Source organism: Pongo pygmaeus, chromosome 18 (assembly GCF_028885625.2).
Source record: "Pongo pygmaeus isolate AG05252 chromosome 18, NHGRI_mPonPyg2-v2.0_pri, whole genome shotgun sequence".
NCBI lineage: Eukaryota > Metazoa > Chordata > Mammalia > Primates > Hominidae > Pongo > Pongo pygmaeus.
The window spans coordinates 71,850,308-71,877,714 of NC_072391.2; the positions used below are offsets into that span (position 1 = coordinate 71,850,308).

General features: G+C 49.5%; 1 protein-coding gene across 2 annotated transcripts in view; it reads right to left on the reverse strand.

The window, feature by feature from the left end:
* Nucleotides 1-8,254: 8,254 nt before the first annotated feature.
* Nucleotides 8,255-27,407, reverse strand: part of FA2H (fatty acid 2-hydroxylase) — a 63,081-nt gene continuing 43,928 nt past the window's right edge. Inside the window, exons 3-7 of one of the 2 annotated variants that reach the window (XM_054452774.2) lie at nt 22,487-22,629; nt 21,469-21,575; nt 14,283-14,455; nt 11,632-11,884; nt 8,255-9,555 (exon numbers count right to left, since the gene is read on the reverse strand). In XM_054452774.2, the coding sequence (XP_054308749.2) occupies nt 9,476-9,555; nt 11,632-11,884; nt 14,283-14,455; nt 21,469-21,575; nt 22,487-22,629 (756 nt within the window). In that variant the 3' untranslated portion in view covers nt 8,255-9,475. The remainder of the gene's footprint in view (nt 9,556-11,631; nt 11,885-14,282; nt 14,456-21,468; nt 21,576-22,486; nt 22,630-27,407) is intronic. The other variant, XM_054452775.2, reaches the window with a different exon arrangement.

Genomic DNA, 27,407 nt, shown 5'->3' on the forward strand with positions numbered 1-27,407 from the left:
CGAGGTTAGGAGTTCAAGACCAGCCTGGCCAACGTGGTAAAACCCTGTCTCTACTAAAAATACAAAAAAAAAAAAAAAAAAAAAAAAAAATCAGCCTGACGTGATGGCGGGCACCTGTAATCTCAGCTACTCAGGAGGCTGAGGCAGGAGAATCGCTTGAACCCAGGAGGCAGAGGTTGCAGTGAGCCAAAATCATGCCACTGCACTCCAGCCTGGGTGACATAGCGAGACTCCATCTCAAAAAAAAAAAAAAAAAAAAAAAAAAGACAGAGAGAGAGAGAGAGAAGATCTCAAATCATTGTCCCAACTCTACACTTTAAGGAACTAGTAAAAGAAGAAAAAATCAAACCCAAAACTAGCAGAAGGGAGGAAATTACCAAGATCAGAAAAGAGAAAATCAATGAAACTAAAAGTTAGTTCTTTGAAAAGATTAATAAAATTGACGAATCTTTAGCTAAATTAAAACAAAAAGAGAGAAGATGAAAATAACTTAAATCAGAAACGAAAGTGGGGACCTTACTATCTACCTTATAGAAATAAAAAGGACTATGAGAGAAAACTATGAACAATTGTTTGCCAACCAATTAGGTAATCTAGAGGATATGGACAAATTCCCAGGCACACAAAATTTACCTAATTCACTCAATGAGAGATAGAAAATCTGAACATAACTACAACAAGTAAAGAAATTGAAGTAATAATCAAAACTCCTCCAAACAAGAAAAGTCCAGGCCTAATAGTTTTACAGCAAATTCTACCAAACATTTTTTTTTCTTTCTTGGAGACTTTTATTTATTTTATTTATTTATTTTTTATTATATTTTAAGTCCTGGGGTACAGTGTAGAATGTGCAGTTTTGTTACATAGGTATACATGTGCCATGGTGGTTTGCTGCACCCATCAAACCGCCACCTACATTAGGTATTTCTCCTACTGCTATCCCTTCCCTAACCCCCCGCCACCCAACAGGCCCTGGTGTGTGATGTTCACTTCCCTGCGTCAACGTGTTCTCATTGTTCAGCTCCCACTTATGAGTGAGAACATGCAGTGTTTTCTACCAAACATTTACAAATAAATTACCACCAATCATTCTCAAACTCTTCCAAAAATAGGAGAGGAGGAAACACTTCCCAACTCATTTTAAGAAACCAGCATTACTCGGATACTAAAGCCAGATAAAGACACAAGAAAAGAAAACTACAAGCCAATATACCTTAAGAATCCAGAGGCTAGCCGGGCGCAGTGGCTCATGCCTATAATTCTAGCACTTTGGGAGGCTGAGGCAGTTAGATCACTTGAGCCCAGGAATATGAGACCAGCCTGGCCAACATGGTGAAACCCAGTCTCTACCAAAAATACAAAAAAATAGCCAGGCATGGTGGTGTGCACCTGTAGTCCCAGCTACTTGGGAGGCTGAGGTGGGAGGATCACTTGAGCCCATGCCACCACACTCCAGCCTGGGCAACAGAGCAAGACCCTGTCTAAAATAATAATAATAATAATAATAATAATAATAATAATAATAATAATAAAAAGCAATACAGAAAGTTACATGGATGTAAAAACCTTAACCAATTTAAAGCTCAGTTTTCCTAAGTAACTGAAACCTAATAAAGACAACATAGGAAATTGTCTTGATAAAACATAAATTCTTTGTTTTATTTATTTATTTTTTTAAGGCCAGTTACCAAAAAAATTAAGAAAAACTTCCTGTACTGTGATTGTTTCTCTTTATAGGAAGGCTGTTTAGATAACCTGAAAGTTACACCTGATGAAAAGAGTAATAAAATTTAATCAGACACAAGAAGAATTTGTCCAAGGTTATGAGCATACACTGTATTATAGAAGAAAGTAGGCCGGGCGTGGTGGCTCACGCCTGTAATCCCAGCACTTTGGGAGGCTGAGGCAGGAGGATAACAAGGTCAGGAGATTGAGACCATCCCGGCCAACATGGTGAAATCCCGTCTCTACCAAAATACAAAAAAATTAGCTGGGCGTGGTGGTGCACGCCTGTAGTCCCAGCTACTGGGGAGGCTGAGACAGGGGAATCGCTTGAAACTGGGAGGCGGAGGTTGCGGTCAGCTGAGATCACACCACTGCACTCCAGCCTGGGCGACAGAGCAAGACTCCATCTCAAAAAAAAAAAAAAAAAAAGGAAGAAAGTAAACAAGAAAACTTGTACCTTGATAAGGGGAGTAGGTGATTCTTAGTAACAGGATGGGAAGTTTTCTGGCAACAATTCAGACACATCAAGAGTAGCCAAGAGTACAGAATCAAGTTATAGTAAAAGAAAGCATTTTTCTTCTAGGCCTTTAAGATAAACATTTCAGTGTCAGGCCATAAGGGAAGAGTTAGAACGGGAGAAAAAAAAGTTATAAGAGTTGATGAAAAGGTTGAAGGAAAGAGTTACTATCCCAGGCAAGGTCTTGCTCTATTGCCCAGGCTGGAGTGCAGTGGGGTGATCACAGCTCACTGCAACCTCAAACTCCCGGGCTCAAGTGATCCTCTTGCCTCAGCCTCCAAAGTAGCTAAGACTACAGGTGGTGTACCACTATACCTGGCTAATTTTCAAATTTTTTCATAGAGAAAGGGTCTTGCTATGTTGTCCAGGCTGGTCTTGAACTGGCTTCAAGTAGTCCTCCTGGCTCCCATTTCATAATTTTTAAAAACATGTTTTTCCATAATAAAATTTTTGGATGTATTAATAGACCCAATAAATGTAATCTTTTACAAAATGTAAGCATCTGAGAACACACTTGTATTTATATTCAGTAATTCTGTTCATTAAAAAATAATATTTTTCATATGGGTCATAAAAAATGTGTTCTTGTATTTCATTAAAATTATTATTTTTTAATGAAACAAATTGACCCAGACATTTAACGAATATCTATTAGTTTATTTAACCTAACATAACTTAAAAATTTCAAATTACATGAAAAGTTCATTTATAGACATTTATCCTATTACATTTACCTAAGTTATTTACGTTTTTTTTTTCAAGACCTCACTCTGTCATCCAGGTTGAAGCGCACTGGCGCAATCTCGGCTTACTGCAACCTCCACTTTCCTGGTTCAAGCGATTCTCCCACCTCAGCCTCCCGAGTAGCTGGGACTACAGGCATGCACCACCATGCCTGGCTACTTTTTATATTTTTAGTAGAGATGGGGTTTCACCATATCGGCCAGGCTGGTCTCGAACTCCTGATCTTGTGATCTGCCTGCCTTGGCCTCCCAAAGTGCTAGGATTACAGGCATGAGCCACCGTGCCTGGCTAGTCTTTGGAATTTTACCTGTGGGATTTTTTTGAGGCCTGAATTGAAGATACATTTCTCCATAAAACAATTTTAATTGCTTCCTCTGAGAGCCTTGTGGCTCCACCAACTAGGCTATTTTACATTACAATTTTGGCTTGAGGTGTTTCAGATCACCCGGTTTTCACAAATTCAGGCTTCAGACCTCAATGAGGACTCTCCTTGTGGCTCTGCATCCTCAGCCTTTACCCACTCCACGCAGGACATTTCACTTTCAGTGCCCTGGGGAGGTGGTTTCCTCTTGGTTCACTCTAACATTGAGGATATGACCCTTTGGGGTCTGTAGCGAACACATCTGTTCCTCCTCATCATGCTCCCTCTGTCTGCCTCTGGTCTTAGCCTCAATTGCAGTGGAAGGTTCTGTGTGAACTCTGTCTCAGCTTTCATTCCAGCCACAGTTCCAGTGGCTAGCTCCTGCCTAGCAAGCTCATACTCAACTTGTACTGATAGAATCCCACTGCAAATGCATACCTCTATCTTCCTGCTTTTGTCCAAGGACTTCTGCCAAAGCCAGCATCTGCTTGGCTTGCACGGCAGGGAAGTCCCTAAGTGAGGGTGAATCGATGTCCCTGAAGACAGTCCTCACCCATAGGAGTGGAAGCTGGTGATAAATGCTCCAGCCTCCTGTCCTATTGGACAATTCCGATATGTTTTCTCTATGCTTCTCAAGATGCCCTTACAGAATCTGTAGGAGAACCTCACATACTCAACCTTACACTGCTCCTCCAACTTCTCCCTTTCTAGACCTCCCTGGTTCTTGCTCTTTATTTCTGCAATCACCTCCCAAATAGGCTGCCTGCATCCATGTGCTTATTTTAGGTTTTGATTTTTTTTGTTTGCTTGTTTGTTTGTTTGAGATGGAATTTTGTTCTTGCTGCCCAGGCTGGAGTGCAATGGTACGATCTTGGCTCGCCTCAACCTCTGCCTCCCGGGTTCAAGAGATTCTCCTGCCTCAGCCTCCCAAGTAGCTGGGATTAAAGGCATCTGCCACCACGCCCAGCTAATTTTGTATTTTTAGTAGAGATGGGGTTTCTCCATGTTGGTCAGGCTGGTCTCGAACTCCCAACCTCAGGTGATCTGCCTGTCTTGGCCTCCCAAAGTGCTGGGATTACAGGCGAGAGCCACCACGCCTGTAATCCCATTTTTAGGGAACCTAAAAGAAGATATAACTCCACTGCTTTTGCCAGAACAAAATTTTTTTTCTTCTTTTAAATTTCTTCCTCTCCGCTATAGGTGTCTGAGATGGGACAGACACTTACGAGATGAGAGTCCTGGAATTTTCTAAATTTTACATTCATCTTGTGGCATTCTTTATAGATAACATTTATTCATTGGAGCCTGGTGTGGTCTTTGGGCAAAACACCTAACTGTAAAGAAAACTCCAGGTGAAATTTTGCAACCATTATGGCTTTTTTGAAAGTTAGAACTATTCATATACATATTTCCAACTTCCTCTCAAAAATGGCAGATGAGTCAAGAACGTATGTCAACAGAACGGGTAAATTGGGAAAGGCTAGAATTTTGAAATCACAGATATCTGCTTCCAAAACAGTCCCCGCGAGGGCAGTAATAATGGAGTAGGGCTGCATGCTGCCACCAGAGGGCAGCAGAGGCCGGGAACAGGTGGAGAGGCAAGGCCCAGTTACTGTTACCGTCTGAGATCTGATGGAGACAAGATGAGCATTTATTGGGCTCTGTTACAAGTTGGTCATTGTGCTGGGCACAATAAAAAGTCACACAAAGTTCAAAGGCAGAGATCAGAGGTCAGAGCCAACGGGGGAGTGGAACAGAGCAGAATTAAGAGGGCTGTTCTTCAGATCAACTAAGGAACCCTCAAAGACAGCATGTCTGGAAATACAAACACAACACCAGAAATAAATATGATGGCTATTTTTTGGTCTGTTCTTGACCATGGAAGCTGGGTCATCCCTGGAGAATCAGGTGAGGCAAATTTGTAGGGCTACTGAGGGTCAGTCAATCTGCAGATTTACTTTATGCTGATCAGAATTTAAATGGCCCTCTTGGCTGGGTGTTGCGGCTCATGCCTGTAATCCCAGCACTTTGGGAGGCTGAGCTGGGAGGATTGCTTGAGCCCAGGAGTTCGAGATCAGTCTGAGTAACATAGAGAGACCCTGTCTCTACTTAGAAAAATTAAAAAATTAGCTGGGCACGGTGGTACATGCCTGCGGTCCCAGCTGTTTGGGAGGCTGATGTAGGAGGATGCCTTGAGTCTGGGAGGTCAAGACTGCAGTAGGCTATGATCGTGCCATTGTACCCTAGCATGGGCAACAGAGTGAGAACCTCTCTTATAAATAAATCAATAGCCACCTCCCTGAGCAAACATAAAACTTTTTTGGTTTAGTGTCTCTCCCACTACAAGAATAAACGCAATCCCACATCACAGGTCCAGGCTTTTCCCATCAGGCTAGATATGTTGGCATTTTGATAATATCCTGTGCTTCCTCTAACATCTAATCTTTGCCTCTTACACTTGATGGCAAAATCCTCCAGCTCCCCCAGATGATCACTGAGGTGGGGGCTGCTCCGTGAGCACTAACTGCTTGGGGATTGCAGGCCTCGTGGCCTTCCTGTATTTTGCCCTGCTGTGAAAATGCAGGCAATATGGCCGGGTGCGGTGGCTCACGCCTGTAATCCCAGCACTTTGGGAGGCTGAGGTGGGAGGATTGCCTGAGGTCAGGAGTTTGAGACCAGTCTGTGCAACATGCTGAAACTCCATCTCTACTAAAAATACGAAAATTATCAGGTGTGGTGGCGGGCACCTGTAGTCCCAGTTACTTGGGAGGCTGAGGCGGGAGAATGGCGTGAACCCAGGAGGCGGAGGTTGCAGTGAGCCGAGATCGCGCCACTGCACTCCAGCCTGGGCGACATAGTGAGACTCTGTCTGAAAAAAAAAAAAAAGAAAGAAAATGCAGGCAATTACCTCTGCACTCTCAAGTTCCTGTGAGGTGGGACTTGCTCTCTCTCCAAAAGGCCTTGTGGATACTCCCAACCCCACTGGACAGTTATAGTGGTGCCATGGGGAGCTCTGGGAGAATCTGTCAGATTTTCACCAATTGGACTTTTCATTAATAGGTGGGCTTGGTTTCGTGTTGTCACTTTTTTTCTAAATCTTCTCATTACCATGCTATAAACTCACTTATTTTTTGGCCTTTCTTATTAGTTTTGTTTTACTTCTTTTTTTTTTTGAGACAGGGTCTCACTCTGTTGCCCAGGCTGGAATGCAGTGGTGTGATCACAGCTCACTGCAGCCGCAACCTCCTGGGCTCAAGTGATCCTCCCACCTCAGCCTCCCAAGTAGCTGGGACTACACGTGTGCACCACCACACTCAGGTAATTTTCTTTATTTTTTGTAGAGATGGGGTCTCACTATGTTGCCCAGGCTGGTCTCAAATTCCTGAGCTAAAGCGATCTGCCTGCCTCGGCCTCCTAAAGTGTTGGGATTATAGGCATAAGCCTCCATGTCCAGTCTGTTTCATTGTTTTTTTGTTTGTTCGTTTTGTTTTGTTTTGTTTTGAGATGGAGTCTTGCTCTGTCGCCCAGGCTGGAGTGCAGTGTCACAATCTCAGCTCACTGCAACCTGTACCTCCCAGGTTCAAGCAATTCTCCTGCCTCAGCCTCCTGAGTAGCTGGGATTACAGGTGCATGCCACCATGCCCAGCTAATTTTTGTATTTTTAGTAGAGATGGGGTTTCACCATGTTGGGCAGGCTGGTCTTGAACTGCTGACCTCAAGTGATCCGCCTGCCTCGGCCTCCCGAATGCTAGGATTACAGGTGTGAGCCACTGTGCCCGGCCTGTTTCACTCTTCTTAAAGAAAATTTTCTTTCTTTTTTTTTTTTTTTTTTGCTAAATCTTGCTCACCTTAGGCTTTTTCTCTTGCTGTGGCCATGTGTGTTTACACTTGCAGAGTTCCTCCTGTGTTCCTCCTCTGCGTCCCTCCCCCTGGGTGTGATGGTCTAGGATGAGCTGCTCAGCTCCATCAGTATATGAAGGTTATGAGTTCTGCTGCTTGGACAGGCTGGGTTCCGGTGGCAGGCTTCAGGGACTCGAGTGATGGGTGGCTCCGACAGGCCCTGCTTATCTTCAGGCTGGGAGCTGCAGGCATAAAGCTGCCCCTATGAGTGCCAGAGCAGGGAGACATAGCAGAGTTCGGGGCTCCCTCCCTGAGGCTCCCCAACATCAGCTTGCTTCCGCTTCCGTGTCCTCAGACAGGTGAGTCCAGGACCAACCCCCTTGGCCCTGAGTGCGAGGCCCTGGAGCTGCACTTTGGCAGCTTCCTAGGTGGTTCTGATAGGGCAGCAGAGAAAGACAAGCAACAGTTTCACCGAGACTGAGCTGCTTGAGGTTCTAGTTCCCACTATGCGCGTTTGTTGCTGGAGCCTTTCTCCCTCTGTTTTAGGAAAGTCAACCGGAAGCTCAGTTTGGGTTAGATAAACTCCAGAAGAGATCCCTCCCCAGTGGCGGATCAAAGTAGTTTGTGGGTACAATGCATCCCAGGTGCAGGCAATAAGAGGAGATGCTGTCTGCAGAGAATTTAGAAACAGAATAAAGCCGAGTGAGAGAATAAGAGTCAGTCAGCTTTCTCCTTTTGTTTTGTTTTGTTTTCTTTTGTCTTGTTTTCTTTTATTTTCAGAGATGGAGTTTTGCTATTTTGGGTGGGTTCGTCTTGAACACCTGGCCTCAAGTGATCCTCCCATCTTGGCCTCCCAAAATGTTGGGATTACAGGCATGCACCATCCCACCCAGCTGAGAGCTGGTCAGCTTTTAACCATCACCATGCCCCAGCAATTCTACCCAGCCTGGTCAGGGCTAAAATCTCCCTCCCTGGGGACCGATCCCCCACCCCTCCACCCCTCCCCACACCACTGCCCCTTCCCAACCACGAGGGAGTGTGATAAACAACTCATTTTTGTTGGTTTCTTTTCAGTGTTTTATTTTTCAAAATATACAATTTAAGTTTTTATTTCACAACCGTAGTTTTGTATATTTATTCCAAAATCTTTAAATAGCTCCGCAGCAAACAGTACAAATCACAAGGTCCGTCAAACTGCTTCTCTTTAGCCTTTACACTAGGCGAGTTTTTTAAGTTTCAAGTAGTAATGGTTTGTGGGTAAGAAAAGAACCAAAAACAGGAGGAAACAACATTTTTTACATAAGCTCAACATGTAGGATTAGAAAGGGCCGTCTGACCAGCTCCTTGGTCTGGGACCAGACTAAGAACATGTGTCTGGTTTATAAATAAGACCGTCCTGGGAGCAGTGAGGGTTTTGGTTACGAGGAGGAAGGGGCAGGAACCTCATCTGCGGAGGCTGGGAGGCAGGAGGAGGTGAGGCACTGAGAGGTGGCTCCTTCTGGGAGGGCCCGAGTAGGGGGCTGAGTGGGGTAGAGGCCAAGAATGGCCGGGGACGGGGTGGGGCTGCCACCGGTGGAGAAGCCTCTTCAGCCTCCCTTGGGGAGAAGGGCTGTGATTCTGGAGGCAGGGGAGGGATGGCGAGAGAAGATGCCAGGTCCTAAAGCAAGCAGCTGGGACTCCTGCCAGCCACCCTGGGCCCAATGACACAGACAGCTGACAGGGCCAGAGGGGCTGCCCCAGGGTCTGGAGTGGACTGTGGAAGGCATCATGCTGTCTCTTCTTGCGAGAGCTCTTTGTCCACCTCAGAGCCACCAAAGCCTCCCCAGAAGGGACAGCAGGGAGGACAGGGACCACAGGTCCCACAGACCCACTTCTGACTGTGAACGCGGAGCTGTGCCGTGCAGGCAGCTCCTAGGCAGCCCACGATGCTAAGGCACAAGAGTGACACAGGTGGCCACGAGGGGTCAGTTTTCTTCATTTCCCCTTGCAGCTGCTACCTGTGGCCAGGTCCTGAAGCAGTCTTGTGGGCTGAGCTCTAGGCAGGGACGCTCCAGGAAGAAGCGGGTCACCAAGGGCCACCTGGCCACCAAGTGGATGTGAGCCTCCTACTAGGGGTCAGGAGGGCGGTCCTGCCTCAGGGCCCCCTCAGCACCTTCCACTAGGCGCAGGGCCAGACAGAGCCCATCCTGCCTGGCCAAGCCAACCTTCTTAATGGGGTCTGGATGGCGGGTGGGGGTCGGGAAGGGGCCAGGGCTGGGCTGAGGGCAGGACGGAGGGGGTGGCAGTTGTCACTGCGTCTTCAGGTGGGGTTTCTCTGGAGTGAGGGTGTGGAAACAGTAATCCCACAATTTAGTGCTGATACCAAATCCTAGAGAGGGAGACAAATGGGGAGAAGATGAGGCATTGAAGGAGCAGGCGTGCGCTGGCTTGGGAAGGGTGCCAGGGGAGGGATAAGAGGTGGAGACAATGTCAATATCTGTCCCCTTGGCCTTCCCAACTCCCGAGGCCATCCTGGCAGAAGTCAAGGGTGGGGAACCTGTGTCTTTTATTGTCCCCAGCATGAAGCTGGAATAAACCCTAATTCCTTATCTGGCCTTTGTTTCTAGGATACGTGGCCCCCTCCCACCCCCCACCTCCATCTCCTTCCCCTTCCTTGGGGGCCAAGTTCATTCCTGCCTCAGGGCTTTGCACCAGTCGCTCCTGGGATGCCAGATGCTGGTTTCTCTTCATTAGGGTCTTAGCTCTAATGGCACCTCTGCAATGACACCTGGACCATTTAATCTCTTTGCTGTCCAACTAGCCCCTAGCCACACATGGCTACTGAGCACTAGAAATGTGGCTAGAGCTCCAGAGAAACTGAATTTCTAACTTCATTTAATTCTGATGAATTAACATGTCAATGTAAAAACTGATGCTTGATTCAGTTCCTGGAATTTTTTTTTTTTTTTTTTGAGATGGAGTTTCGCTCTTGTTGCTCAGGCTGGAGTGCACTGGTGTGATCTTGGCTCACTGCAACCTCCGCCTCCTGGGTCCAAGAGATTCTCCTTCCCCAGCCTCCTGAGTAGCTGGGATTACAGGCGCGCACCACCACATCCAGCTAATTTTTTGTGTTTTTAGTAGAGAGGGGGTTTCAACATGTTGGCCAGGCTGGTCTTGAACTCCTGACCTCAGGTGATCTGCCTGTCTCGGTCTCCTAAAGTGTGTTACTGGAAAATTTTAAAGTATGTTTGGAGCAACTTACCTATGTGAACTACTGTTTGCAAATTTTATAAAATCTAGATATGGATCTACTATTTCTAATGAAACTTTAGTATCTGAATTGAGATGTGCTGTAAGCGCAAAATACACCTTAGATTTCGAAGACTTAGTATAAGAGTTGCTAATTATTTTTTTTTTTAAAGAGACTTTACAAAAAGGGTCTTGCTCTGTCACCCAGGCTGGGGTACAGTGGCATGATCATAGCTCATTGCTGCCTCAAACTCCTGGGCTCAAATGATCCTCTTGCCTCAGCCTTCTAGGTAGCTGAGATTACAGGTGCACATCACCACACATGGAAAATTAAAATTTTTTTATGTAGAGACAAGGTCTTGCTATGTTTCCCAGACTGGTCTGGAACTCCTGGCTTCAAGCAATCCCCTGCCTCCACCTCCTATAGTGCTGGGATTATAGGCCTGAGCCACTGCGCCCAGCCACTAATGATTTTTTAATGTTGATTACATGTTGAAATAATAATTTGCTTATATTAGGTTAAGTAAATGTTATTAAAATTCTTTTCATCTGTTTATTTTCATGTCTTAGTGTGGCCACTAGAAAATTTAAAATCACATATGTGGCCCACATAATATTTCAATGGAAATCGCTGTACCCTCCTCCACCTGTGTGATATTCCATCACCTTGCTTTATTTTCTTCTTCTTTTTTTTTTTTAAGACAGAGCCTTGCTCTGTCGCCCAGGCTGGAGTGCAGTGGTGCAATCTTAGCTCACTGTAGCTTCTGCCTCCTGGATTCAAGCTATTCTCATGCCTCAGCCTCCCAAGTAGCTGAGATTACAGGTGGGCACCACCACACCCCGCTAATTTTTGTATTTCTAGTGGAGACAACTTTCACTATGTTGGCCAGGCTGGTCCCAAACTCCTGACCTCAAGTGATCCACCTGCCTTGGCTTCCCAATCCCCTTGGCTGGGATTACAGGTGTAAGCCACCACGCCCGGCCCCTTTATTTTCTTTCTGGCATTTATCACACTTTGAAATCTTTGCCATTTATTGATGTCCTTGCCTGTCTCTGCACAGCTGTCTGCACCCGGGAAGAGAGTAGAGGGAACCGTCTGTATATGCCCAGTACAGTACACGGAACACTGCCTCGCCGTTCCCAGGAGCTCGATGGTAGTTGGCAAATAAATCAATGAACACATATAGGGGGCTGGGAAGCCCAGGCCCATCCTCACCTGACTTCTGATGTGCAAAGTGGTGCTTGACGTGGTGGGCCTTCAGTTTGTACAGGTAGGAGCCCTTGTGCGGCGAGCCGAAGTGCAGGTAGTAATGGGTCATGTCGTAGAGGACGTAGCCCAGGAGGCCCCCCGCAAACACAGTGCCCCCCACCGCCTCGGGCAGGATGAGCTGCATGCACAAGTAGAAGACGCCGATCACCAGGGAGGCTGGCACAGGGGGGAAGACCAGGCGGGAGCCGTCGAAGGGTGCCTGCAGATGGAGAGGCTTGGGCATCAGGAGGCAGCCAAGCAGCCCCAGCAGCTGGCCAAGCCCCGGCCGCTCCCTGCAGAGGACAGGGGCAGAGCGGCCCAGACATTCCACTGCATAGGCTTGGCACCTTTGGTGGCTTTGGGGAGGGCGGGCCACCCCGTCTGGAAGACCTGGAGAGATTGTCTTCCTCCCCATTTGTGAGCCATTGTGTCCCCATTTGGGACCTGGCAGATTGCAGAGGAACATGGGATGGGCGGGATGGGCAGGTTGGGCGGGGTGTGCCGGCGGCTCAGAGCCCATCTCATGCTCTAGAGGCCACTGTGACTCTGGAATTTGTCAGGTGCTAGACAGGTATCCCATCCCTAAATGCCGTGCCCCTGGCTAGAGGGGCATTCTGGAGACAGGGCACCTAGACTGAGGCCTGATGTTGTCTGGGAGAGCAAGGCACTGAGGGCGGCTGAGGTTAATGCAGCCTCTGTGGTGGGATGACCTGGAAGTGTCACTAGAGGTGTCCTCCCCACCCCCATGTCCAAACAGAAGGCCTTTTTTGTTCCAAGGGGGTGTCGCCACAGTGAACCAGAGAATACCGCTTCACCATGGCCCTTGAGCTTCAGAAGCCGAGGGCCTGGCATAGAGGTGAGATCTTAGCTATGGCTTGGTGAGGATTCTGAGAAGAGAATCCTGCAGCCTCTCTGGGCTGGAGGAGAGAGAGAGAAAGCAGGTGACAGTGACAGAGTGAGATGCTGGCGTGGGCCTCCCTCCCTTCAGACCAGGAACAACAGGACCAGTGGTGTGCTGGAAAAGCAGCTCTCAGGAAAAGGAGGAAGGGAGAGAGCTGGAGAATGAGGGAGGGGGAAATAAAGGGAGGGAGGGAGAGCCCTGATTGGTAGCGTTTGCTAATTCCTGCAGTGTAAAAACTCCTGCCCTGGCGCTTTCAAGCGCCGAGGTGGCGTCACTGGAACAGAAACAGGAAAGGATGTGCATGGGTGCTCTTGTGAGCTGGTATGGGCCAGCTCCAGGTCACAGCTGGATCAGGATCCTTAGATGGATAGGTTTGGGGATCTGAGAACACGTTCCTGATTGGAGCCCACGTGGCTACAGGCCATACAATCTCCTCGGGTCCTCATGGTGTGGCAGCAGGGGACTGGACAGACTGGGGTGGAAGTGTCTCAGAAGAGGGAGCCTGAGACAGCCCCTGGGGCCCCAGAATGGCCTGAGCAGGTCCCCAGAAGGTTCTGGTGTCCCCTGTGGATGGGAAAGATAGCTGACAGGGCAGTGGATCTGAAAAGGCTTCACAAACAGGGCAAGCGACACAGCAGCAGATGCAGTGAGCTCTGGAGAGCAGAGGCCAGGTAAGGCTGGAGGACACAGGCCAGGCCTGGGCTGCGCTACCTCTGAGAGCATACCTGAGAGACAGGTTGGCCCAGGACTGGGCACCCACCCCGATACTGGCCCCTAGGAAAGCCCCCTAGGATGCAGATCAACTCTGGGGAGAGCCGCTGGGAGGACCACAGCCAACCAACCTGAGGACTCTCCCAGGCGGCCGATCAAACCCTGAATCGGCTCATTGAGATGAACTGGATTAAGTTGCTGCTGGGAAACCAAGGTGAAACCCACGTTCAGTATCAGCAACATCAGGGTCTAAACTGGTGTCCTGAAAGTATCATATCTGCCATATTTTCTCTAATTTACACCCAGCAGAGAACAGAGTGTGGAGACCGGCTGGGGAACAGCCTGGGACGGGCCAAGGACAGCACAATGCAGGGACAGAGAGGCAGTAGAGGGTATAGGGGAGGTAGCTTCCTTTGGGCAGACCTATCTTCTAGGGCCAGCTTCTGGGACTGTCGTGGAGTCCTCGAAGGGCCTCAGGGGAAGGGTGATTGACAGCGCAGACTCTGGAATCCCCAGAATGGGGTACAACATCCTGGCTGTGCCAAGTATGACCTGGGGCAAGTTCCTTAGTTCTCCTAGGCCTCGGTCTCCTGCTCTGTGGAACGGGGAGAACCATGGGACTGTTTTCAGGACAAGCTCCAGGAGAGCAAGGCTTTTTGTTGTTTTGTTCAGTGATGTCTAGAACAGTGTCTCGCACACAGGAGGCACTCACTGGGCATTTGCTGAATGAACGAATGAATGAGTTGTTTCAAGGATTAAAGGTGATGCATAAACAAGGGTGCAGAGGGCCTGGGGTCAGCATGATGCTGCACACCCATGCTGTCCCCGCCTGGCTCAGGTTTGGATGCCCAACCCAGTTGCCCCTGTGAGTCACATCAAATGTCCTGTCCCTCCCAACCCACAGCCAGACTCCCAGGAGGCTCCGCAGCACCTGAAGCTGCCACTGGCTGCCGGGCCCTCTCGGGCTGCACATGCAAGGTCCGGGCTGGGACCCTGCCCTGCTCACCTTGTGATGCTGGCCGTGCATGACGAAGTGCAGCATGATGAGGTAATAGCTGTCACTGGGGGGCTTCATGTGGAACAGGAAGCGGTGGATGAGGTACTCGATGAGGCTCCAGAGGAATGTCCCCAGCATGAAGAGCCCGGGGAACATGGACTTGGGCACTGCCACCGTGTACTCTGCAGGGTGGCAGGGAGAGCGAGGTGAGGACCGGTGCACAGCAGCCTGGTAGCTCCAGGTGCCCCCGCCTCACCATCCCCATCAGCTCGGGAGCTGCTGCCCTCTGTTGGACAGCTACAGGGCCAGGCCATACTGCTGGGGTCCTTGAGTGAAAATGGGAAGGAGGCTGCAGGGCTCTGGTCTGGGTCTGGGAAGTCCTTTACAGGAGTGATGGGCCACTGGCTGGAGGCCTGACATCCTCCTTACAGAGGCTGTTGGAGGAGTGGCTGTGGCTGGGGCTGGGCCTTTACCTGGAAGGGTGACCTTGCCCCAAGGACATTGGAGACGAGAAGGCGACACTCCTGAGCCAGGGCGTTGTTATTATTATCTTGAGACAAGGTATCTCTGTGTCACCCAGGTTGGAAGATGGGAATGCTGGAGTGCTGGAGTGCAGTGGTGTGATTACATCTTACTGCAGCCTCCCATTCCTGGTTCAAGCGATCCTTCCACCTCAGCTTCTCAAGTAGCTGGGACCACGGGCGCATGCCACCGCACCCAGCTAATTTTTAATTTATTTTTTATTTTTATTTTTTTTGTAGAGATGAGATCTTGCTATGTTGCCCAGGCTGGCCTCAAACTCCTGGACTCAAGCAATTCTCTCGCCTTGGCCTCCCAAAGTGCTGAGATAACAGAAGGGAGCCACTGTGCCCAGCCTCCAGGGTGTTAATGATGGGAAGTGTCAACCACCAGGGACCACGGGGCAGGAAAGACAAGAAAAAACAAGCACCGAGATCTCAACAGACAAGACCTGAAATCATAGCACAGGAGGAAGATGTGAAAACACTGAAGATGATCAGCCTAGGTGGAGAGGAGAAGACTGGAGACAGGGCACCATCTTCAAGCACATGCTTCCCACCACCCTCCGGAGACAGCCTGCAGACCTAGCAGCTTTCAGCTCTTTCCTCCACCTCATTCATTCTTTGACCTCATGGAGATTTCAGCTCTCGTTCCTGTTTGCTCCATATTCATCCTCACCCTTTTTTTTTTTTTTTTTTTTTGAGATAGGGTCTTGCTCTGTTGCCTAGGCTGGAGTGCAGTGGTGTGATCTCAGCTCACTGCAACCTCCACCTCCTGGGTTCAAGTGATTCTCCTGCCTCAGCCTCCTGAGTAGCTGGGATTACAGGTGTGTGCCACCACACCTGGCTAATTTTTATATTTTTAGTAGAGATGGGGTTTCACCATATTATCCAGGCTGGTCTTGAACTCCTGACCTCAAGTGATCTGCCCTCCTCAGCCTCCCAAATTGCTGGGATTACAGACATGAGCCACCATGCCCGGCCCATCCTCATCCTCTTAGCTTTGTTTCTTTTCTCTACAAACCATAGCTTTGGCCATATCTTCTCTCTTCTTAACGGCTTTATTGAAATCTAATTCACATCCATATAATTCATCCAAATAAAATATATAATTCAGTGATTTTTAGTATATTCACAGAGTTGTTAAACCATCACCCCAGTCAATTTTACAACATTTTTATCACTTCCCGCCAAGCCCCTGTACCCATTAGCAGCCACTCCCCATTTCTTCTCAGACCCTCCCAACCCTAGGAAGCTACAGGTCTACTTCCTCTTTGTTGGATTTGCCTATTCTGGACATTTCACATCAATTGAATCATATGACATATGGTCTTTTATGACCGGCTTCTCTTACCAAATATGTTCAACGTTCACCCATGTTGTAGCATGTATTAGAGCTCCATTCCTTTTTAAGGTTGAATGATATTCAAACTTTATTCATCCATCCATCAGTTGAGGGACACCTGGGCTGTTTGTAGCTCTTGGCTATTGTGAATAGTGCTGCTATGCACATTCGTGTAGAGGTTTCGGTGTGAAAAGATGTTGTCCTTTCTCTTGGGTACAAGACCAGGAGTGTTTGAGGAACAGCCAGACTGTTTTCCAAAGCTAGCCATTCTCTTTCTCTTTTTTTTGTGAGGCAGTTTCGCTCTTGTCACCCAGGCTGGAGTGCAATGGCACGATCTCGGCTCACTGCAGCCTCCACCTCCCAGGTTCAAGTGATTCTCCTGCCTCAGCCTCCCGGGTAGCTGGGATTATAGGCGTGCGCCACCATGCCCAACTAATTTTTGTATTTTTAGTAGAGACGGAGTTTCAACATGTTGGTCAGGCTGGTCTCGAGCTCCTGACCTCAAGTGATCCACCCACCTTGGCCTCCCAAAGGGCTGGGATTACAGGCGTGAGCCACCATGCTTGGCCTAGCCATTCTCTTTTAACCCTTACTCCATCTCCCTCACCTGCGCCCATGAACCCTCACCCCTGGGTCAGCGCAGGAACCTGCCTTTGTACCCCATACCCAAGCTGCTGAGCATGGAGACTCACACAGCTGTGGGTCTGGCACCTTTAACCTCTGCAAGACCCTAGACACAGCCTGATGGATGATCCCTGTGCATCTTCAAGTTCAGCTCCCTCCCCACTGCCCTTGGACATTCTCTACTCCCCTTTACCGCCGCTCCTTCCACGCAGCCTCCTACTTCACAGAGAAGAGAGGCCCTGGGGTTGGGGAGGAACTATCCCCTCCACATACTTCCCCCAACTTCCAAGCACACCGCATTCTGCCGGTACCCAGGCGCATCCTCCTTGCTTCTCAGGGAAGAGGTGTGCACCGGCACGCGGGTGCTGGATGATCAGAGCAACAGTAACAGCAGATGTGTCCTGACTGATTCCTGTGTGCCAGGCACCACCCAAGGGCCTTGCATGGATTACTTCCTATTTCATCTCACCACAGCCTTACAAGGGAAGCCCTGCATTGCCTGCATGATTGAGGACGTGGAGGCCCAAAGTCCGTGACTTGCCAGGCTCCCCTTGCTTGGCAGTGCAAAGCCCTCAGCCGCCTCGTCCCACCCTCCCTCCCAAGGGACTCCTCTGGGCTCCTTCAGTCTCTCCTTTTCTCCCGGCTCTTCTGCTCATCTTTCCGAGCAAGACTTTCCCATCATGGACTCAGCCCCTTCATCATCAAGGCTCCTAAAAAGCCAGGCTAGGCTGAACATGGGGGGCTCATGCCTGTAATCCCAGCACTTTGAGAGGCTGAGGTGGGAAGATCGTTTGAGCCCAGGAGTTTGAGGCCAGCCTGGGCAACACAGTGAGACCCCGCCTCAACAAAAAGTAAAAAAATTAGCTGGGCATGGTGGCTCATGCCTGTAGTCCCAGCTACTGAGGAGGCTGAGGCAGGGGGATCACTTGAGCCCAGTAGTTCAAGCCTGCAGTAAGCTATGATTGCACCATTGCACTCCAGCCTGGATGACAGAGCAAGACCCTGTCTTAAAAAGAAAAAAAGAAAAAAAACGTAGGTTGGACTCATGGCTCCACTTTGCCACTTCCTACTGGCTTGTCAAGTCCTTAAAAATCTGTCTTCTGGGCCAGGTGCAGTGGCTCATGCCTGTAATTGCAGCACTTTGGGAGGCCAAGGTGGGCGGATCAGCTGAGGTCGGGAGTTCAAGACCAGCCTGACCAACATGGAGAAACTCTGTCTCTAAAAATACAAAAATTAGCCGGGCATGGTGGTGCATGCCTGTAATCCCAGCTACCTGGGAGGCTGAGGCAGGAGAATCACTTGAACCCGAGAGGCAGAGGTTCTGGTGAGCCAAGATCGTACCATTACACTCCAGCATGGGCAATAAGAGTGAAACTCCATCTCAAAAAAAAAAAAAAAAAAAAAAAAATCTGTCTTCTGCCCCAAACCGCCAGAACTTCAAAGGCTATTCATGATGTCTTTCTTGCCAAATCTAAGCAAATTTTTTAGTCCACCTCTAACCTGGCTGTGGCATATGACATTAGCACTACTCTCTTCTTCAATCTGCAGCTGCCTAGGCATTTAACCTGAGGCTTATGAATATCCGAGGGTACTAAGTTGGATTGCAGAGTGTCTGTGAACTTGCTAATATATCAAATTGTACACCTATAGGCATTTTTTCTCTGTACTGTGTCCACAGTTTCTCAAATTCTCAAAGGATCTGGGAGCCATAACGTTGGAATCCATAGCTCCACCTTCTGCCTGTTGCCACACTTGGCTTTTCTCCTCTTCTCTGGATCTCCCTGCTCAGGCTCCATCTTAGAAACTCTCCCTCTGTCCCCAGGGTCCAAACCTGGACCCTCTGCCTCTCAGCTCAATCCCTTCCTCTCCCACGTGCTGACGACCAAAGCTCTACACCAACTCCACCCTGGGTGGCTACTCCCTACTGGACAGCTCCATGTGGTTGTCCACAGTCCCCACCTTGAACACCTTCCAAATGAGGCCAACTATCTTCTTCCTTCTTCCCACCCACCTCCTCTTGGGTTTCCCTCCTGGGAGGCTGTGGTTACTGACATCCACACATTACCAAAGGAGTCAGGTTCAAGTGACCCCTCTTCCATGGAGTCTTAGCTGGGCTGGTCTGGTTGGTGAGAGACTCTGCTTCCAGAGAAGCCCCGATACCTCTGGGGTCCTTCAGGTCACTCTGGTAAAGTGCAGAGAGCACAGGCATTGGATTTGCAGACCTGGATTCAAATCCTGGCTCAGCACCACCTAGGTGTTACAGTTTTCTCAGGGAAACACCGTACCCATCTTGGAGGGGTGTAGTTAGGATGGAGGTAACAGAGTATCTGATTATATGATGAGTATATATGTTGTATTATATAATAATAATAATATTATATATATATATATATTTTTGAGATAGTATCTCACTCTGTCACCCAGGCTAGAGTGCAGTGGCATGATCCTGGCTCACTGCAGCTTCTGCCTCCTGGGTTCAAATGATTCTCCTGCCTCAGCCTTCCAGGTAGCTGAGATTACAGGCACACACCACCATGCCTGGCTAATTTTTATATTTTTAGTAGAGACTGGGTTTCATCATGTTGGCCAGGCTGGTCTCAAACTCCTGACCTCAGGTGATCCACCCGCCTCGGCCTCCCAAAGTGCTGGGATTACAGGCGTAAGCCACTGTGCCTAGCCTTAGCTCTCTTATTGGTAAGGAAAGGACTGGACATACGGGAGCACTCTCTGGTGCAGACTAAGGTCCTGGCCTCTGCCGGGCCCTGCACACCACCCCACCGGAAGCCTGCCTCCCCTCCTCTCCAGGATGCTGCTCGCTCTAACATGCTCTCAGAAGCTGCTCTGGAGCCATCCTGAGTATGCAGCGCCGCCCCCTTTCCCCCGTCCCCTCAGCTTTTGAAAGCATTTTCATGTGCGCATCCAGGAATGTCAGCCTTGATCTGGTGTCTGCGTTCAGCTTCCACTGCTTCTTGGCACCCTGACTCTTCTGTATTGATTCCAGTGCGTCCTTTGTCCAGCAGCTGCACTGGGACCCCGCCGAGTCTCCCCTTGCCTTGCTTTGTGGGCTCTTATTTTCTCTGCCTGTGGCTTGTGCCTTGCATGACAAGCTGGGGGCTGAGGGAGGCACGTGGAGACGTATCTTTCATGCCCCCATCACTGGCATCGTGGTCACAGGCTTACTAACCCTCTACACTGGACCTTTATAAGACAGGCACATTTTAGCTCTCTGCCGAGGCCATGTGGCTGATAGAGCCCTCAAATCATCCTCCCTGCCATGCAGGAAAGTCCTCTCCTATAGGTCAAGCCTCTGCCCGCCCCCTCACCCCAGCATCACCCCTGTCTGCCCATCCGGCCGGAGCTGGTACTGAGTGGCATCTCTGGAGGAATCCGGCAGAGGGACCTGGGCCAAAGCTTCAGCATCCCCTTCCCCCTCCGGCTGCCAGCCCTGGCGGCCCTGCCACTGTTTGCAATTGTTAGGGGAGTGCCGGGCAGACAGTGGGTGATTCAGCGAGCAGGCCTTCTGAGCAACAACCCCCGTGCTGTGCCTGAGCTATTCAGCGTGGGCAGAACAGGGCAACCATGGCTTGAGGGATGCCCGCAGTAACCCTCGGTGACCGGGAGCAGCTCTGGGCTGGATTTGGGGGAACTTCCTGCAGCTCGCTCACCCCTGACTCATCCTGGGTCAGGTGGATAAATGAAGCCCCTGATGCTGTGACCATGGCCCCTCTCCTCTCATCTCAACCATTCAGGCACTTGACTTGTGGAGTGCAGGGAAAAGAGCTGCCCCTGGCAGAGTGAGGGCAGCTCAGGAAGCTCAGAGCCAGGACAGACAGACCACAGGGCAGGTGGCATGTACCTGGAGGCCCAAGGTAGGCAAGGCGCTTGCGGGGCTGGCTGTCCCAGCGGCTGTACTTAAACCCACAATCATCCTAAACCCCAGTCTCATAGGCTCTTTAGACACTGCCCCATATCAGCCCCTCTTTTCATCCTCTGTCCCCCAGCTAGAAGCTGGGGCGCACCTGGTATCCACATCCTAGCCACATGCCCTTCAGATACTCCCTTGATATCTTTGAGGCTCCATTTCCTCAGCATTAAAAGGGGATAATGACAGGACCCTTCTTATGGGGCTGCTGGGAGGGGTAAATGAGGCGGTCCTAGGAGAGTATGTGGCCCCGCACATGGCAAGTGTCCCACAGAGGTTAGTGGGCTGTTACTCCCAGTCTGGGGATCTGCTGCCTGAGCCTTTGCCTTGGACACACTCTAGGACACTCCCAGATCTTTCTCTCCCAAGTTCTCTGCTAATCTGTGCTCAGTTCATAGGCCAGTCCGAGTCTAGCTCTCAGTTGTGTCACCTGATGAAGTGATTTCATTTAGTTTCTTAGCAAAGAATCCCAGATCATGTGTCTTTTGGTGTGACACTCAATGAGAGGCACTCAATCTCTCTCTCTCTCTTTTTTTATTGCTATGCCACCCGATGATTCCATTTAGTTTCTGCTGATGTGTTGTTGGGTTTGGTATCCATTTGGAGGGTAGATGGGAGTTGGACAAAATTCTTCTTTGGAAGACTATTTCTACAGAGAGGCTTCACCAAAAATGCCTGTGATGTGGTTTGGGGTTCTGTGCTCTCAGAAACTCTGGGCAAGGGAAAGCACTGAGGTCTCCTCCCTCTAGGATCCTCACGGCAAGTCAGGAAAGAAACTGGCATTACCTGTTGTAAATGACGTGAAGAGTCGGACGTTGCCCTGGGCAAAGGTTCGGTAGTAGGACCAGCTGAGGTACAGCACCAGGGGCACCCAGATGATGGGGACACTGTACCTGCAGGAAGGCCGTCAGAGTAAGAGAGATACATGCACAGGAGCTTGACAGAGTACAGCTTTCTTTTTTTTTTTTGAGACGGAGTTTCGCTCTTGTTGCCCAGGCTGGAGTGCAATGGTGTGATTTCGGCTCACTGCAACCTCCGCCTCCTGGGTTCAAATGATTCTCCTGTCTCAGCCTCCCAAGTAGCTGGGATTACAGGCATGCGCCACCACACCCAGCTAATTTTGTATTTTTAGTAGAGATGGGGTTTCACCATGTTGTCAGGCTGGTCTCGAACTCCTGACCTCAGGTGATCCACCCACCTTGGCCTCCCAAAGTGCTGGGATTACAGGCGTGAGCCACCATGCCCGGCAGGGTCCAGTTTTCTTAGAGACACATAACTCAACTGGATGGGGGACAAGATGACACCAAAGCATATGCAGAGTGCCTATGGAGACCTGGGGTCAAAGGGATACTGGTACAGGGAGTGGGGAAGAGAAAAGAGGAGAAAGGCTGTGAGTCCATCTGCCTCGTCTCTGAGATGAGTTATTGGCAGAAAAGAACTCTGTCCCCAGGGCTACTGACTCTATGCAACTGGACAGATGCTGACCTCTTATGGCAGAGGAGCTAATTGCAGGCAAAATTGTTCCCATGCGCATCGCGGGCAAGAAACTCCTCATAAGCATCTGGAATAGACCAGGGGTGGCATTCAATGTAGTTTCTGGCTACATGTTGGGTTGTGACCCATCCAGTGGACAAAACCATGCATAGGGATGAATTATTCCCATGGCATGTTCCTCCCTCCCTGAGAGCTTTACAGCATAAACCTGGGCTCTGGGGAGGGACCTAATTGCCCCCTCCCTTTCCATATCTGATTGGCACCGTCAGAAGAGAGGGACAGCCTGCCACAGGCTCAGGGAAGAGCTCACCAGACAGTCTTAGAGAGGCCCTCAATGAGGTCTGAGTGGAAGAGGCGGATGGGCCTGGTCACCGGCTGGTGAACCCACTCATCGTACTTCTCTCCCAAGTGGCCCACCTGCCACAGGAGAGGCTTTTGCCAGTCCACCAGGTCCTGCAAGAGATGAAGCCAAGTGGACATTTGATATTCACGTCTTCCCGTATTCATTCTCCCATTTCCTCTTTACAGCATCCCAATCCCCCGCTCCTACCTCAGCTCCTGTGATCTGCGTGGGGCTACCCACCCTCCTGCTTCAGTGATCAAAAACTGACCAAGCTGCTCATCCCAGCCCCCGGCCACAGCAATAGGATCCGGTAAAGGTTTGCGACCTAAGCTGCTGTGATGAGCCATCAGACACTCCCTTTTTCTGTTGGAGGTGCTAAATCAGCAGGGCATGAGCCTGGATTTACTAGCAGAGCCTGCCTGAAGATGCCACCAGCACAGAAGATGGCCAAACCGAGGGCTAGAGAGACAGAATCCCAGTGATGATATCCGAGCATCCAGATTCAGCCACATCTGAAGTTTAAAGTCTTGCTCAGGACTCTTGAGGTACAGGAGGTAATACATTTTGTATCAGGAATGAAGTGGGCTCTTTTCCCCAGGCTTCTTGGTGTTGGCCTGGGTAATTAATTCATTCAATCATTTATTCAGCAATTTATTTAATATTTTATATATATATTTATTTCTATGCTAGGTGCTGGGAAGAATCAACAGGAATGAAAGAGGCCAACCTTGTTTCATGTAGCTTAGTGCTTAGAGTTAGACTGAAGTCAGGCCTGGGTACAAATCCATTTGCCATTTACTGTGTGACTTTTGGAAAATTACTTAACCTCTCTGAGCCTCAGATTCCCCCAGCTATAAAATGGAAGTAATTGTTGGTTGCAGTAGCTCATGCCTGTAAACCCTGCATTTTGGGAGGCTGAGGCAAGATAATTGCTTGAGGCCAGTAGTTTGAGACCAGCCTGGGCAATAGTTCGAGACTCTGTCTCTTCAGAAATAAAAAAATAATAACGGTACCTGCATTAAGTGCTCAGTGAGATGTGGCATGCCAAGCAAGGATAGTTTAGTGGAGATACAGAGCAGGCTGAGATCCAGAGGCAGAATGGCTGGTACAAATGCCCAGGTCACGGTAGGCGAGGAGGGCTTTGCAGAGGACCTGGGTTTTGGTTTGGAGTTCATCAACATGGAGGATTTGACAAGGGGGAGAGAGGAAGGGATAACGGGGAGTGTGGGCACAGATGTAAAGTTGAATATGGTTGTGGCCTTTCTGGCACCTTAACAGTGCTCTGTGGGCAGCAGGAGGAAAGTTGCTGAAGGCTTAGGTGATAGAACACCCTGTACCACATCCAGGAGTTGCTTATTCTCCAGGCCTGTCGTCTCCAAGGCAAGGATGTACGTGTACCCCATCGGTACTCACAGGCTAATCCCCAGAGGCAGGGAGAAAATATTAATGACCCTATTTGTATTGCTATTATTTCTATTTATTTGTGTTTGTAATATATTTATCTCCCTTTTCCTTTTTTTTTTTCAAGACAGTCTTGTTCTGTTGCCAGGCTGGAGTGCAGTGGCATGATCTCAGCTCACTGCAACCTCCGCCTCCCGGGTTCAAGTGATTCTCTTGCCTCAGCCTCCTGAGTAGCTGGGACTACAGGCATGCATCACCACGCGCAGCTGATTTTTGTATTTTTAGTAGAGACGGGGTTGCATCATGCTGGCCAGGATGGTCTTGATTTTTTTTTTTTTTTGAGACAGAGTCTTGCTCTGTCACCAGGCTGGAGTGCAGTGTACAGTCTCAGCTCACTACAACCTCTGCCTCCCGGGTTCAAGTGATTCCCCTGCTTCAACCTCCCAAGTGGCTGGGATTACAGGCACATGCCACCTCGCCCAGCTAATTTTTTATATTTTAGTATAGACGGGGTTTCACCATGTTGGCTAAGATAGTCTCGATCTCCTGACCCTCGTGATCCACCCACCTCGGCCTCCCAAAGTGCTGGGATTACAGGCGTGAGCCACCACGCCCGGCCTCTTTTTTAGTTTTATTAAGAGGTGGGTCTTGCTGTGTTGCTCAGGCTGGACTTGAACTCCTGGGCTCAAGCGATCCTCCTGCCTCAGCCTCTTCAGTAGCTCAGACTACAGGAGCGTGCCACTACGCAGGCGTTATCTCACCTTTACACGGCATTTGAATGTTTTCTAATGCACAGACTATGAGAGTACATTAACACATGCAAATACTTTAGAAATAATTTAAATGGACACACAATGGAGAGTGTGTGCAGAAAGTTTTACTCATAGGGATGCAAGCTCAGAAAAGTTTGCAGGTTTCAGCTCCAGGCAGCTGGAAGCCCTTGAGGATTTCTGACAAGCCAGTGCTGGGTTAATCTGGACTGAATCCAGTAAAGAACAATGAACCTGAAGTCAGGGGAACAGCATTAAAATCTGGCTGTGCCTTTGACCAGCTGTGAGATCCTGGGCGTGCATCTTTTCCTCCCGGGGCCCTTCAGTGCCCTCATCTGTGATGCTGGTGGGCCCGAATCCGCCACCCACAATCGGAGTGAGGATGAGGGTGTCGCGGTGGATGCTCAGCCAATCTTCAGCACAGGGAGTCAGGCAGCCACTGCAGGTGGGAAGCAGGGGAACCAAAGGCAGGGAGAGAGAAGGGGAGAGGAGCAAGGGCTGCATGTGGAAGAGCTTGCAAGCCTGGACGAAACAGCCATCAGTGATTCCAGAAACCTGCCTTCCCGTGGCCCTGGCTGCAATCTCATCCTTGTACAGGCCTCTCCACCAAAGCCTGCAGCCACAGCGGGTCTTCCAGGAACTGGCCCTCACGTGCCCCCAGCTCCTCTGGAGGTGGAGCTAGTCTCGCCCATCACAGCCTGGGAGCAGGGGTGTGGGGGTCCTGGGAGCAAGCAGGCAAGGCCGCTGGGTTTCTCTCTGTGCCCGTGACCAGGGTGAAGGGCCCAAAGAAAGCTGTGGCTTCTGCCATGTGAACTTTGGCAGGTCCCAGGTACTGGCTGCCTTCCTGTGGCAGGGGTGGGGGTTGGGGGGTTCACTTCCTGCTTCTCAGGCTGGAAGATGATCCAAGTCAGCCTGGAGCTATCCCGCCCTGGCACTAACTACATCAAGCAATCATCCAAACTCCTCCTAGTCGCTGCTCCCTTTCTGACCCCAGTCTCCTTGACCTCAGTCCTTGAGTCTAGCAGCAAGTGGGGTCATTAGAAGTGTGCTGTCTCATTCCCTCCAGTCCTCTGCCCTAGGTCTGTAAACACACACACACACCCTGCACCACCACAACCGCTACAAACACCACCAGGAAAAAGAACTGGAGGAACCAGCTGGTGGCCTGTGTTTACACCTTATCTTGCGGCAGTCTGCAGAGCCCCACCTTAGAAGAAGTTGGGCCAGGGTCACGGCGAGAATGCGAGGCTTTGTCCCAGCTGCAGTAGCACTCAGAGCTAATCCCCGTGGAGCCCTGGTTATGTGTGAAGCATGGTTCTAAACACCTGACACAGGTTCAGTCACTTGATCCTCGCCATACCCCTAACTAGGTGGGTATTCTAACTATTGTCATTTTGCAGATGGGGAAACCGAGGCTGAGTAATCTGCCCAAGGTTGCCCAGTTATGTCTCCTTGATGAGTTGGCCCCTTTACCACTGGGAAAGAGCCATCTTGGTCCCTGGAAATACTCCTTCTCCTGAAGTCCGCTTGGGTATTAATAGAATCACGCTGGTTTCCTGAAGCTTGCTGTGCGCAGGATCCATGTTTTCCCATACTTTTACTTTCAACCTGTGTACGTCTTTACATTTAAGGTGCATCTCTTGCAGACAGAATATAGTTGGGTCTTCCTTTTTAATCTAGTCAGACAATCTCTGCCTTTTTTTTTTTGAGAAGGAGTTTCACTCTTTTTGCCTAGGCCGAGATGGCAATGGTGCCATCTCGGCTCATCGCAACCTCCGTCTCCCGGGTTCAAGCGATTCTCCCTGCCTCAGCCTCCTGAGTAGCTGGGATTACAGGAGCCCACCACCACATCCGGCTATTTTTTGTTTTTGTATTTTTAGTAGAGATGGGATTTCACTATGTTGGCCAGGATGGTCTTGAACTCCTGACCTCAGGTGATCCTACCCACCTCCGCCTCCCAAAGTGCTGGGATTACAGGCATGAGCCACCACACCTGGCCATCTCTGCCTTTTAATTGAAGCACTAAATCTATTTACATTTAATGTTGGAGTAGGTCTCCTCTGGTTTTCTTTTCTCATTCTTTCCTTCTTTTTTTGAGACAGGGCTTGCTCTGTCACCCAAGCGGGAGTGCAGTGGCCCAATCTTGGCTCATTACAGCCTTGACCTCTGGAGATCAAATAATCCTCCCGCCTCAGCCTTCCGAGTAGCTAGGACTACAGGTGGGCGCCACCACACCTGGCTGCTATTTTCTGTTTGTCTCCTCTGTTCTTCCTTTGTCTTGTTTGTATGAAATATTTTACAATATTCCATACTATCTCCTCTACTGACTTTTTAGCTATGCTTTTGGTATTTTCCTTGCAGTTGTTACTCTAAAGATAATAACACACATCTGTAACTTACGACCATCTCTCTCAAATGAATCCCCTGGTCCTTTCTTTTTCTTTTTGAGACAGGGACTTGCTCTGTTGCCCAAGTGAGAGTGCGGTGGCATGGCTGTGGCTCACTGCAGCATCAACCTCCTAAGCTCAAGCAATTCTCCCACCTCAGCTTCCCGAGTAGCTGGGACTACAGGCTCACGCCACCATGCCCAGCTAATTGTTTTTTTGTTTGTTTGTTTTTTTTTTTTTAGAGACGAACTATCACTATGTTGTGTAGGCTGGTCTCGAACTCCTGGGCTCAAGTGATCCTCCCGCCTCAGTCTCCCAAAGTACTGGGCT